Here is a 15441-nt window from a genome sequence, read left to right on the forward strand (position 1 = left end):
TTAAGTCTTTTTAACTTATTATTAAAACATCACCATGCACTTCCCTATCAAAGGAGTTACATCAACCTCTCCCACGTATCAAATTATATTTCATCGCATTACTGTTCAAAACCAACTTGATTTATTTAATGTAAACTTACCTATTAATTTTCCATTTTTTGGGTTTGGTTTCTGAATTTGTAAAATATTTTATTCATTTTAATATCATAATAGATATATCTACAATATACATAAGATCACAGCTTTTAACAAGAATTTTTTCATTGCAAAGTAAAAACTTCTCACCTGTTTACCAAGAAAAACTAAAATACACAAACATAACACATCTTGTCTTATTCAATAATAACCAGCATGTTTCAACAAATCTTAACTACCTCACAGTTTTCCCCTTCATCATTTCATTCTCCATCAGCTGCATATCATGATACAGAACAATAAGACCAATCTATTGTTAACATTTTTCAAGTTGATCCACAAAAAGCAGTCCCTTTTTAACCTCAACTGGCAGCTAGGGATTACCCACTGCTCCCCCCCTCCCCCAAGTATGCAAAAATTTAATGTGGGAAACACAGCTAACTTCCATTGATGATGTCCATTATTTAAGGGTTAAATTATTCATGTTAGTCCACAGTAGCTTGAAATCTGACTATTCTGCCCCACTCTTTCAACAGATGGCTCTATACTGTATTACACACACACATATATATATTTAAATCCACTTTGTATACCCCATGCTTTTGTGAGAAGGTCTTATTATTGGTGGGAGGACATTTTGTTACCAAACTATTATCGCCAGGTAATTTTGTCAACTGGTCATTCCATCATCAGTTTCCACAGGTAAAGTTTATCCTTATAACATGCAGTATATATAATTATACATCAGTCTATTGAATACCATGTTATATTTATTAAATCAACATACAATAATATCTATTTTGGAGGCAATGAAACCAAACTTAGATTAGGATTAGTAATGGGGCGGATAAGCAAACCATTGTGCACTTTGTGACAGGAGCATGGAACTTTGTATTTTACCTGGTGAAAAATTGACCGGCGTCGTCCAAGAACCCCTATTGTTATATTGAGCTGTGACTTTAATGTCCAATAATGTTACCCCACATAGATGCTTTCAATGAATTCCAAGGGTACTGTATCCCTCCATGAAACTGTAAAAGACAATTGAGTACAGTACAGTACTGTTTATGGCAGTGGTCCCCAATCTCAGTTTGCGGGCACCATATTATGGAGCCCGCAAGGGTTCATTAGAAAATTGTGAATCTCAGTCAGAGTGAAAATATGTAGTAACTTGATACGACTTTAGAGAGAGAGGAACTCCGTTTGTCCTGAATCTGTGGGTGTACAGGATGCTCGTATTTACCACAGACTGGGGCTAGAGAGAGAGAGAGAGAGAGAGAGAGATAGCATGATCCAAGAGTAAATGTAAAAAGTGTGTAGCTGGTAACAGTTAAACAGTTAGACTTGTGTAAAACTGCAAATAACTGTTAACTGTACTGTATAATGAGTTGTGTTTTTTATGTTGAAGATCCAAAGTTATGGCGCCCTCCACTATATTTACAATGATAAATGTGGCCCAGAGCCTACAAAAGGTTGGGGACCACTGGTTTTTGGTAATGTTAGAAAATACACTTTATCAAAGAATTGCCCTAAAAAATAGAAAATATAATTTCACCAAAGCAATATCAATGTTCTCATGCAAGAATGTCAAATGTGAGAACAGTCAAGGAGGGGTGGGGATATTATATGTTTTGGTGCGTACATCATGTGGTTTTCTCTCACCACATCAGTACCCAAGATGAAGTTAATCTTCTTTGCCTAAAAATGCTACCCCATAAATAAATAACTAAAACATGTACAGTAAATATTTATCTTTGTCAGTTCCTATAAATTACATTTACAGAAGAACCAAAATCATATAATTCTAGTTTCATTTACTCATTAAAACAAAAAAGAATGATCAACTGGAAACTATAAATTTATGCAGTTTCTAATAAATTGGGCTGGGTACTTTTAAGGAAGATAAAAGTCCATTACTTGAAGGTTGTCAGTTTTCTGTGTTGGGAACTTGCTTCCTGTCCCCGAGAACTGAGCTTGGCACCTCAAGTTGTTAGCACACTATCCACTTAGCAAGTGTATTGTACTGTATTGGTTATTGAAGATATTATATTTTAACCTATTATATGTTGAACAGAAAATGTCAACTGGGAACCTAAGTTATTGAGTAACTGCAACTTGCTATGTTCTCAAGCCATTAGTCATAAGCATAAGGTAAAATCTCACACTCCAGATCAGCTGACCCTAATCACTTACATTGTCAAGAAGAATTTATTATCTTTCAGCATCTTTTACTTCTTGATGGCTACTTTTTTGATAAATCAATACAGGTATCCCTCAAAATACAAATGGGTTAATTCAAAAATAAAAATCCATTCGTTAGATGAATTCACATATCACGAATAGATAAAGCGTTGTATAGGAAAAACATGGCTAGGTTCCCAAATGACAAAAATACCCTACTATCATAACACAAAAACACGAAATTGGTTCACAAGCAAGAACAACACTTACCTGACCAATAATAAATAGTACACAACTAGTACTCTAATTTACTACCTAACATATGAATTTTGTTTAATAAAATACTGTTTAACTTTGATACATTACCTAAAGGGAGGGAGTAACACATGCGACCCACACAGGCTGGATGCACGAGAGGTTTGCACATGGAAGAACTTATTCTCTGTACATAATATAAACTGTACCAGTAAATGTAAAGAATAAATAATAATAATAAATAAAACAATACTGCGTTGCCATTTGGCAGGAGACGGCAGTGCAGTGAGTGAGGAGGGTGAGGAGCTAGCTGTCCCTCCCTCAGTACTTGCTCCCATCTGCATACATAATAAATGTTTAATTCCTTTATGCTTTTGACCTTATGAAAGATTGTGTGTGCATATAACAGAATAAAACATGTAATTTTTTTCTTCTGTATAGCTACCCAAAAACACGAGTTGAAAAATAACAATAACCAACTCACAGCCCACCACCGCTCTCTGCCTCTCCCACAATCTGTACACTTACTACCTCACACATGAAAAAAAAAATTAAGAAAATACCGTAACTTTGAAACATTACCTTATGGGAGGGTAGTCTGGGCTCACCACCAGAAGGGGGTGGGCTCAGCAAGGGCTTTACTCTGTGCATCTCTCCCCAAGATGGCCGCACCAGCTGACTCTTGGCGCCTAATTGAATTTTTGCCCGGACCCAAATTCATATATGTGGGGGAAGTTTTAATATCTCAAAAGATGGTGTCAATTTATGAAATTCATATAAGTGAATTTTTGTATCTAGAACATACATATCACGAGAGATACCTGTATTATAATACTACTCTTTAAGAATACTGTTCGTACTGTGAAAACAACAATGTTACATTTTTGTTTTACTGGCCTATTCACTCCTCATAGTGTTAGCTTAGCTTTTACTGTTGAGAATCCCTAGTTTCTATTACACACTAAAAAGAAAGCAAAAGTAATAAGAAATATTTCAACAGGGTTTATGGATGTGGAAGATGCATATGTTGCTGTAAGTGGTGTTACCAAATTCACTGAACAGGGAACTAAGATATACTAAGTCTACAGTACAGAGAGGAACAATATAAAGTAGCAGAAAGCACAGTATTACTCAAAACAGTAAAGATACCTAAAACAAATGATGTATTATTGTGATTTGTGGTTTAATGGTACTTTGTAAATATCTCAGTGAACTTCTTCAAGTAAAGAGGATTGAATGATGGGAGTTGTAAGAATCTGTTGAGGTAAGACAGTTAACTGATACTCTTGCATAAATTATGAGACAGTAAAAATACAGAACAGTACATGCTTATAAATGAGGCTGGGATTTCTACAAGAGGCAGGATGAGTGAGTGAAATACTGTACAAGGAAGGAGGAAAGTGACTGAAGGATTATTTGGGTAAGTCAACAAGAAGTGATGTATAAAGATGTGTAAGATAAGGATATAAATAGGAGACTACATGAGACAATGTACAGTACTGGGCAGAGGAATGTGGTGAAACAGATAACACATATTAAAGCATCATCATCTTTACTATATGGTACAGGCAATGTTTATACGAGGGGTTAGGGACCTTAAAACGCCATTGCTAAGTGGTGGTTGTGGGGAGCGGTGATGATGGGGAGTGGTGGGGGTGGTGAGGAGTGGTGGGGTGTGGTGGTGAGTGGTGGTGGTAGTGGGAAGTGGTGGTGGCAGTGGGGAGTGGTGGGGTGTGGTGGTTGTGGTGGGAGGAGTGTTCATCCGCTCGTGCTAGTGACAAAAATGACAAATGGCAATGCAACATTTTTCTTTTCTTTTTATTATTTACTGGTACAGTGTATATTATTATTATGTACAAAGAATAGCTTCTTCCACACACAAACCATCCTCTGGGCATTGTGACACATTCAATTGATTAGCCTGGCAGTCACTGGGAATGGGTAGAACCTTCTATGCATCCCACGTGGGTCACATGTGTTACACCATTCTAATATTGCATCATATTTTGGAATATTGCAGGAAAAGCATTGCAGGAAAAACATTCGGGTAGCGACCATCGTAAAACTTATCTTTAGCCATCGCACAATGGTGAATGGTGTTAATCTTTTAAATCGCAAAACTTATCAAGCGCATATTGATCCATTGTATAACAGTCATCGTCCGTATCTATATACAGTAGACTTGCAACTTACGAGTGGGTTGCATATACTGTACACTAGGTGATTAATTTTTATCTCTTGTGCAAAATATATGATGTCTATATTCAAATTATTCACTATCTTGCAAGGATTCCAGCAATGCAAATTATATTCTGCTAACTTTAGTCTGTGATATTATATAAGATAAAAACTTTAAGCCTAAAACCACCAAACCCTGGCTGGGAAGATTGGGGTGGGGAGGGGGGTTTATGATGTGTTTAACAGCTGGTGCCAGAAGGTCTATTGAAGTACTTATTTATTTATTTATTTATTTATGTCCTTTAGCTTGAGTTTTATTTTTTCTCTTCTAAAATGTCACTAAACTGACCTGGGAGAATACAATTTACATTGCTGAGATTCTTATAAGATAGTGATTAATCTGAATATAAATTGTAACCTAACCCCCGGGGTAATCAGCGTATAGTTGAAACCGCGTAAGAAAAATACCTAGTTCTTGAGTCTACTGTATACAAAATTCATCAAAAGTCTGAGCAAGGTTGTTAGGTCTTCATCAGCGCAGGTGTTAGTGAGGCCAGTCATTGGTTTACATTCTGCCTAAATCAACTTTGACATTTATCGATATTTTCTACAATTGTACATAATTATTCAGAGCAAAATATCCCAAGCAAAATGTCTATTTAATTCAGGTACACATCACTGTGACACCATCAAGTTTCCAGGACTTGGCAGTAACAAGCAAAACACTCAAAAATTACCACTGATTAGCAAGAGGAATGTGTAATATCAGTGAGTGAGGGTTACCTGAGGAAGTACTGACACAGGGGATGGTAGAACTATATAATGCAGGAAATGACAAAAAAGATATAAACAAGAGGAAATAAGAACACATGGATTGCAAAATGTAATATGGACATTGTGAGCCATAATCTACCCCAAAAATCATTAAAGTTTACCAACTGTTGATATTCAATACCATCCAAGACACTTGAGTTAAAGGACCAAAATACTGTGAATTATGATAATCTAAAATAAAGGAAAAAAATTATCATATCCACGAGGGTTTTGTCCACATAGTAACACTCACAAGCTGCTACTGGATACCTTTCTGTCACATTCACTTCATTGCTATCTGGTCAGGATAGGCCTAAAATAAAAAAGTTCATTGGATAATAAAAATAAATAATGATAGCACAGGGTCTGAATATACAGTTTGTGACAAGTGCAAAGTGATTTATTTGTGTGAATATGACCAACGGACAGAATGTTAGCTGAGGAAGAGAAGATTTTTACTGGTAGTCTCTCACAGGCATACAACGTCAACTGATCTAAATGCCATCTTTACTGTTATTATATATCTTTAAGGATTAAAATACTTCATGGATGACTATTTTAGGGAAAGAACATATTTCTTTAGCTATATAAAACCTATGAGGTAGAGAATCTTCATATACAATATACAATTTATAAAACAGTACAAAATTAAATACATAGCTAGCAGTCACTAATAATATATATATAAAAGCGATCACAGCATTTATCATCACTGTTTAGAAACAATAATATACAAAATTTAATATTAAATACAGTAATGATGGAACAACCAAAGGTGCAGCCTTCAAGCTAAGTTATTACCAACACTGACTCCATCTTCACCACAGCCACTGTCATCCTCATTTGAATCTCCCGAGTCCGTAGAAGTTGTTATCATAGCTTGTATCTTCTCCACATCTTTTTTCAGAGTTTTATTTTCAGGGGTTATTTGGTGAGCTGCCTGGTATTCTGCTAAACCCTCGGATAAAAGGCCAAGACGGACAAATGCCGTGCCTCGCCGGATGTGGCAGAGTAACCGTGACTTACTATTGTCCTCAGTGGGTGGAGTAAGTAACTCGAGAGCCTGTAAATATTAACATTAAACTTCAGTTATTTTATACATATCGTACTTAGTGGAGTAAATTTAAATTCCTCCTTATATGAGATATAATTTCATGAGATAGTGGTATACAATGGACAGTTTCTGGGTGGTTAAACTTCCAAATGATTAAGGTGAGGACGGCTCTTTAGGCGAGTACTTAGGGGCTCATCTTCAGGTGTTCCATAAGGCTTATATTACAAAAGGTCTTATTCATGGTCTCAGTCTGGACTACATCACTGCTCTCAATCTTACTCTATTTACACCTACACACGGAAAAATATCTGCAGATAACTTCAATAGAACTAGCCATCGGTAAAGTATGTACAGGTATGCCTCTGCTAAGTTCCAGAGATGGTAAAAAGTGAAAACAAATACAACAAAAAACATCCTTATGACCCTTGAATTATGTTTCCCTTTCCACCAAGGAATTAGTTTTAAGGCATATCGTGAATACTTTCTGATATCACTCATAATCAAGATCATTCACCTTTGAAGGAATAGTGACAGCAATTTTTTAAGTTAAGCAAAGCCACACTAACCTTCGTGCAATCATTGATGGTATGGTGTAAATTATTCAAAGCTAAATTAGCAGCTGCTCGATTACTATACAAAGACGACATGCATGGGTTGACTTTCAGAGCCTCAGTGCACGCATTGACACACCCACGATAATCTCCGTTGCTGAACAAAGATCTGAAAAATATTGAATTAAATCTTTACTCAACTAAACACTGAAAACCAAACCCCTTAACAAAAATACTTAAAACATAAAAAAAACATAAACAGTTAAAAAAAAATATGAATGTTGAGCTGTTTATAGTAAGTCCCTAGTCTTATGCAAAGTATAATTTGTTGTATAAATTCCATGACTAATCCTGTGAACAATTACAAATGATTGGGATGATAGCAAAGTACTGGGGTAATACTGAGCTTCAATAGTAAAAAACAATGCACTTCAATTGTTTCAGGATGTAGTACACAAATCTTTAGCCCAGTACAGTATATCATTAGACCTGTGGCTTACTCTCCCACAGGCTAGTCTTTATAGCTAGTTCATGAGCCAAACATGGTGATGTCTCATACCCAATAAACATGCTTCCTCATGTTATAACTGTAGACTACATAATCTACATCCCTTTCATCTTTTCAGTTCAAGTATAATATAGTAGTGAATAGACATGATTGTCCTGCAACATTACTTTTTTATTCTCTGAGATGTGATCATGCTAAGTACAAAGTATGTGATAGGGAGAAACATTTAACAGTTCCTGGTGGCCTGGGACTTGTAAAAAAATGCATATAAGTGAGTCTGGGCAATTTATTTTAAACCATGCTAATACCAGCGAACAAATAAATTCTTATTTATTAAACAAAGAATCACAAACTGGGACATTTGGAACTATGAGTCAATTTCTAAGAGACAATTGAATGTATAGCAATTAATTTTGTTTTGTTTTACATTAAAAAGAATGAAAATCTGTTTACTCTAATACCTATTTACATGATGATCATCTTCTCTGCCAGATGTATTCTGCTATAAATGTGAACTAAAATTTCCATCTGGATAACCCTTCTAAATATAAGACCCAAACAGCATGTCCTCCTCAAACATCCTTCAATATTAAGCTGACAGTTAGTGCTATTAACTTACATTGCTTTCTTCTTGAGGTGCTCCTCACTGCTCTCTGAGCTGAAGTCTTTAGCAGCAGAAGAATGGACTGACTGGGAGGTGAGCCACTGTCAACACACCACATATAATATAAGAACAACTTTCTTACAGGAGAATATCATAGTGCTGTATCTACTACACCCAACAGTAACTGCTGTATACATTAATACAGTACTACCTCACATAAGAAACTAAAATTGTTAAACTAATTGCAAGTTCTCAAAAGGATTTAGTCAGGTTTAACCTTGTATCCCTTACAGTATCTGGTTTAATGTCAGACTGAGGCAAGCAGCATAGTTAATTCTAGATCCTTATATCTATTTCTGAGCCTTTGATTTTAGTCCAAGAAATGGTACTGAAAGATAAGAAGACTATTGCTACCTGGAATAGGTCATCCAAATATAACCCATAAATACAAAGCCCAACTGGGTTTTCGATTAAAAATACTGAAGCAGTATATTAATGAGCCATTCGATACTGCACAGCTGGAGTTACTATACATGTGTGATATTTGGAGTCAACTCACTGCAAATACAATGACTAATATGAAACCCTATTAAATTTAAATGTTTTGTTTGTAAATACAGTAATTCCTGCACATTATTCATCAGTTCATCCTTCAATAAAACATTGACTCTTATGTATATTTGTCTTACTGTTATCTTTAAGTTGTATACAAAATCTCAACTGCTTTTGTAACAGCCTCGTTCTCACCTGCTGTTCTTCTGCTTGAGTCGACTCTCTACTTGGTGTTGGGAAGACCCTGGTCGTGTGTTTTACTTTAATGATACAATTCTCCCATACTGGTGGTACTGTAGTGACCTTCTTCTTCTCTTCTTTCCTTTTCTCTTCTTTATCCTTGAGGGCTGCTTTGCGAATTGAGCTAGATTTCCGTTGCTTACGATTTCCATTATCCACTTTATCAATCTTCACATTACCATTCTGAAAGATTATTTGTATATACTACAGTGCAGTCAGTATGGATAAGTGGCTCACTCAACCAAAATTTAATATGGTAAAACAAAACAATATTATGCATAGTTGGTACATGTAGTGTACCTTGTGGAATCAAGAGGTAGGTGGCCAAGCAATATAATAGCCTCCCTGTCAATATATTGACAGTAGAACTTATATAAATGTGGGCTATTTACATTTAGCAAAAGTATAAATTACACTTCCAAAATTAACTAGGATAATCAGCAACTTACTTCTCAGGTGTTGGATGACATTTTCATGTCCTCCACACCTCTGATTTACACAGGTCAGCACCAAGTGCCCCACCCTCAATAGATTTAACCCCTGTATCTCACACACAACAGATGTGTTACAGGAGCGCTGTAAATTACCTCCTATATTGTCTCACAAATAGACAGTTGCTCTTATGTTGTTAGTTTGTTATTGATAATTATAGTGTGTGTTATATTTGGGTAAATAAATAGAAAAGCCAAATAGTGTTTGTGTGTGAACATTAAATACTCTTAAACAATTACAAAGTAACTACAGTAAAACCTCAATAAATCGGACTTCAATATATCAGAATTAACTTTTTTCGGACTCTGAGATGCTCTGGTCGCCAGAAAAAATAAAAAAAAATAAAAAATAAAAAAATAGGGAAGATTAAATAAAAAAAATCTGATGAAACGAACAACATTTACTGAATACTGTACAGTGGTGTAATCAGATTTGCTATAGGCCTACTGAGAACTAAGACACTTGGGTATGTAAACAGACTGGGGCTGATGAGGTGTTGCAGCAATCATCAGGTTTATTTATTGATTGATTCAGTATTATATCTCATATGATTGGCCTCTTATGGTTTATGGTTCATCATGATTAATATAACATCTTCAGTAATAGAGAAAAAATACAATACTGTATGTAATTTGTAATATGACTTGAAAATAAAAGGATAAGCTGTATCAGAAGGCTATTTACTCCAGATACACTTGTGTGAGAGCTTTCAGCACACCAGCTTACAACAGGGTCACTATAACACACTGTATAGTATTTGATATGAAGATACTTTTCTAAAAATGTTATTTATTACCTTTGAGTGGTATATGATGACTCAGTTTGGATACTTGTAAACTTAGACAAACGATTAATGAATAAACCAGGGTATATGCTGATGCATACTACTTTACACTATAATATTACTTACTACAATGTAGGTAAGGTTCTAGAATCTAGAACCTTACCTACAACTAATTAAAACTTTAAATAAAAAAAATATAAATTTACTGAAAGTACTATAATAATTTTACTTGAACAAATTTATTAGGAGCCTAAATAAGCCAATCTACGTTAATGTAATATATTGGATGTTGTTTTGAACAGTTGTGCCTCCCTGCTGATATGTACAGTAAGTCTGAATAATGGATTCCATCTGAGTTGCAACAATGGTGCGGTTTAATTAGTCCAGTACTCGGGTTTTTTACTGTATGTATGGTGAGGATTGTGTGTGCATTTAATTGAGTAAAAACATACAGTAAAAACCCTGAGAACTGGACTAACTACAGTAAAACTTTGATGACTCTGCACGTATGGGGCTCTGGCCTTGCCGAATTATCCCCAATTCCGACTTATCAAGGCAACGTATAAAAATACAACAATAAAATATGATCAGCCTATATATGTATACAGTACATGTAATTACTAAATTTCAAAAATAACACTTACCAGCACTGCAGGTGAAGAATGAAGCATTGTAGAAGGCGAGAGGCATGGTAGGTGACGAGGGGAATGGTAGGTGGCGTTGGGGATGATAGGTGACCTTGGGGGAATGGTAGGTGACGAGGGGAATGGTAGGTGGCCTTGGGGAATGGTAGGTGACGCAGGGGAATGATAGGTGACTCAGGGGAATGATAGGTGACGAGGGGAATGATAGGTGACGGGGGAATGATAGGTGATGCAGGGGAATGGTAGGTGACGCAGGGAAATGATAGGTGGCCTGGGGAATGATGTAGGTGGCCTTGGGGAATGGTAGGTGACGAGGGGAATGGGTGGCCTTGGGGAATGATGGGTGACTCAGGGGAATGGTAGGTGACGCGGGGAATGGAGGTAGGTGGCCGTAGGGGAGTGATGGGTGGCCTTGGGGGGCGATAGGTGACTCAGGGGAATGGTAGGTGGCCTTGAAACGCTATATAAACAGTAAACAGTGCAGCACTTATAAGGTACTACTGTAACATTTGGTCACTGGTTGACTGCCTGGTTGAACTGTGGCATCACTAACATGATAATTTGTATTTTATGATATGCTATGTATTGATTTTATTGTTTTATCGCAGCAATTTTTGTTTAAAAGCTGTTCTAGCGCTACAGGTGTCAGACAGCGAATAAATGACTTCAGTTGCTTTTTAATTATTGGGCTAAATTAAATTTTTACCAAAGGGGACAAAGTTGGGATACCTGGAAGATTTAGAGTTGGAATTCGGATAAAATGAATAACACAGTAAATTAAATAAAATCTACAACATTGTGGAGACGTTCTGCATACAGTGGCTGACCTGACATGAATGGGGGAGGTTGTTGGGTGTTACTGGGTTAGTATCACAGGAACCAAATTTTACCATGGAGTGATGAATATTAATTCTGGTGCCCTAGATACTCTGTGGTGCAGTGTATAGTAGTTTATACCCAAAATATTGGGGTGTTACAGCACCCTCCCTTCCCACATCCATGTGCTGGGTGGAGTGAGCGGCACACACCCGACCACAACAATAACAAACACCAGACTGACCAAGAGTGGAGTGCAGCGTGGCGAGTGTTACCCACGTGGCTAAACAATAAAGTCAGAGATCATACACGAGCCAAATTATATGAAATTCCGAGATATCGAATGCCGAGTTATCAAGAGTGTAAATATATATGGTTATTATTCGGTTTAGCACATCTTCAAATCACATAGAAGCACTTACTTTTAGGCAATTTCTACCTCATATATACATTCCTCAACCCTTGAAGCCTCTTTGAAACGTGTTTCTTTCAGAAAAATCGCACAAGTGAGGAACGCCAAAGAAATTCTATCAATAAATCTCCACCTGCCATTTCTTGTCCCACCATGAGCTGTCTGAAGCCATGAGCCGTGTCACACTACCAGGGGTTAGGTGCCCCCCGCAGGGGTTAGGCAAATAAATGTATTAATTGTTCTTTTATTCCCAAATTGCCCAGTGATGGTGCCACAAGGAGGGTCCAGATCTCTAATGATTAACAGGTACAGGTACAGTAGTTATGATAATGGTTATACTTCTCTATGATCCTAAGGGCTACAGATCAACAGTACAGTACCATATATTTAAATGGCGTGTTGGACTGGTTTTTAACACAAGTGATTCCCACAAGTTTCATGCTACCCAAGGTTAATGTCTCTCCTTTTAAAGTCTACCCATTTATACTGTATTAAACTCTTATAAATTGTGAACTGAGAACAGACACATTTCTACATTAAACTTACCTTAAGATGAAGGTTCTCTGTAGATGAATAATAGATACTGTCTTCACCATCACCATCATAATCCATCTCCTGTGCCACAGCGGTGCCATCTTCAGAGCACATGCTGCTAATCCGACGACGGATATCAGGTTTACTTGTAGCATCTAAAAAGAGGTGACAGTCAACAGAGCACTGTGCACTTATACCTGCTGACATATTTTCAATTAAGGTGTAAACTCAGGTATGTTTAATGCTACAGTACTACTGGTGTATGTATCCAGAAAGCTATAGTGGGATAAATGAATGAATGTTGAGGCACTGCAATAGGACTGCACAAGTTAATCTTACACAAGAATTATAAACTATACACTAACCTGGTTCTATGTCATTAAGTTTTTTGTTATTTAACTTTTAAACATTACTGTACTGTACAATCGTTCCCTGATATTCAGAAGTTTTAGGTTCCATAAAGTCTTGACGTATGTCAAAATTCGATATGCAGTATCGAACCCAATTTTCCCATAGACTCCCATTATGTAACTGGAGATTGGTTCCTACATAACAGAGGTGAATCCAAGAATATTGAAGCCTAAGAAGTTGTGGTTGAGGGAACATGGCGAGCACAGCAAGCCAACCCAGCCTTGAGAGGTGGGGGGATGTAAGCCACAAGAAATTATTTTTAAATCTTAACCAATATCATGGTCATTTTGAGACCATTTTGAGGCCATGTGCACTTGATATTAGGAAATATTCTGAGGTCAATAGTAATTATCTTTTACTATACAAAAATGCCTGAGTACAAATACATATCTTGTACTGTTGTCTATATGGTGACAGGCAAAGAGATAAACAAATAATATGTTAATATAATTTACCTTTGATAACATGAAGTTTAAAGATTGTATCATTACTAGAATGAATGAAATAATATTCCCACAAACAACAATTGACAACTTTGTTTATGTTTCCCGCCTGAGACACCTGTGTCCCGCACCTAAGATGATCTTTGCTTTGTTTTGGGAAGGCTTCTTAGCCTCCGGAACCCCCAGATTTTGTATTCTGAAATCAGGATTTGCTAAGTATGAATCTTCGAAGGTTTATTGTACAGTATTGACAAATTTCATTGTCCAGCAGCCAAATGGAAATACAGTATATTTTGTTTTAATTTATTTATTGGTATAATTATTTTTAGTAACTTTTAGTTACTAAATAGAGCTGAAGTGGGAAAATGTTAGTACATGTACATTATAATACTGTACTGGTTTAGAATCTGAAAAATTGGTATACCAGCGCCAGCTCATGCAAGTTTATTTTTGGTTATCGGTCAGTGACCGGCTAGACTTAAACCTGCACACACTATTAATCATCGACTTTGTTGATTTGTTTCCATAAAACATATTTCTGAAAATCGGGGATGACTGTACAGAATTTTGATTACAGCTGCACATAATATTTGTCCTGAATAAGCACTGACAGACATACTGTACACTACAATAATAAGCAAATTTCATTGTACTGTACAACAAAATAAAATTTAAGGTGAGTCAGAATGTATTCCTAATGGTCCCTGGTGGTCCCTGGCATCTAAACCTACACTATATTAAATGCTATTTTTCACTACAATGCAGAATAACCATAGCCAACAACAACACAAACTCTCCCTCATTCACTCTCAACTTTTTTTTTTAGCTGAATAACCAGATGTACCAGATGTGTTCTTATTTGATGTCCCAACACCACATACCACCTGAAAGTTCATAACAAAAATAAATTTTTACCTTGTGTTTGGTTGTTCTGAGGGTCATCTTCAATTGTTTGTTTAAGGAAGTCCGTTTTTTCTCTTTCTATCAACTTTTTACGTTCCTCTCGCACTTTGTCATCTTCTGAAATCTGTTCTAGCGACAGCAAATCTTTCACGGCGATTACACTCCTCTATTACAAAAGAAAGAATAGATTATACAATTATCATGGTACAGTAAGCCTTTATGATATAAATATAATAACTTGCTCTAAAATTTCTATATTCACATGTACAGTGAGATATAAAAAAAATTTAAGGTTCTCTGCTGTTCTTCTACAAATAATAATGCTTAGTAGTGAAATTTCCTGTGGAGACTACCTCGAAGACCATAGTGCTCCCTTAGTCACTCTTATCTTCCAGTTTCTAGGTTCTTTATTCCCACACTGAGTAATATACAGTTCATCAATAATAGGGTAAAAATACACAAGCAATATTTTCAACTTGTACAATCACAATACAGAACCTTACGTTTGTCAGTAAGATTTCAATCATTGTTAGTGAGTAAAATTAATATCGGATTGAAAAGTTATCAAACTGTTTTAACCGACATAACATTCTTTACTTCACTACAAAAGTAAGAAGTTTGTGCTGTAAAATTATTTAAAATTATACCAAATACACATTAAACTTTGCCTTAACTACTCTCTATGTTGAGTCCCTTTTCAATATGGTACATAAATTGTAACGTACCAAATACTATCTTCTTGTTTCCTTACTGTAAACAGTTTAAAAATAACACAACTGTTTAGTTTTCTTTATGAAACAACCAACCTGATCAATTAAAACTCTTCATTCATGTGATAACTGAAAAACCTCCTCACCACAGTCCTTCTGAACACATCTGCATTCAGTTTAATATCAAGACATGGAATACTCTGTACAATGTGTTTAATGAT

At 36.1% G+C, this 15441-nt stretch overlaps 1 protein-coding gene across 4 annotated transcripts in view; it reads right to left on the reverse strand.

Moving 5' to 3' along the window:
* Positions 1–15441, reverse strand: part of LOC121862800 (dynein axonemal assembly factor 4-like) — a 32856-nt gene that overhangs the window by 12328 nt on the left and 5087 nt on the right. For 3 of the 4 annotated variants that reach the window (XM_042361113.1, XM_042361114.1, XM_042361112.1), the window contains exons 4-9: positions 14523–14676; positions 12766–12908; positions 9027–9254; positions 8295–8380; positions 7183–7336; positions 6364–6625 (exon numbers count right to left, since the gene is read on the reverse strand). In XM_042361113.1, the coding sequence (XP_042217047.1) occupies positions 6364–6625; positions 7183–7336; positions 8295–8380; positions 9027–9254; positions 12766–12908; positions 14523–14676 (1027 nt within the window). Of the gene's footprint in view, positions 1–5914; positions 6626–7182; positions 7337–8294; positions 8381–9026; positions 9255–12765; positions 12909–14522; positions 14677–15441 lie in introns of those variants that run through there. The other variant, XM_042361116.1, reaches the window with a different exon arrangement.

The sequence above is a fragment of the Homarus americanus genome, unplaced genomic scaffold (assembly GCF_018991925.1).
Source record: "Homarus americanus isolate GMGI-L3 unplaced genomic scaffold, GMGI_Hamer_2.0 scaffold42657, whole genome shotgun sequence".
NCBI classification, from domain to species: Eukaryota; Metazoa; Arthropoda; class Malacostraca; order Decapoda; family Nephropidae; genus Homarus; species Homarus americanus.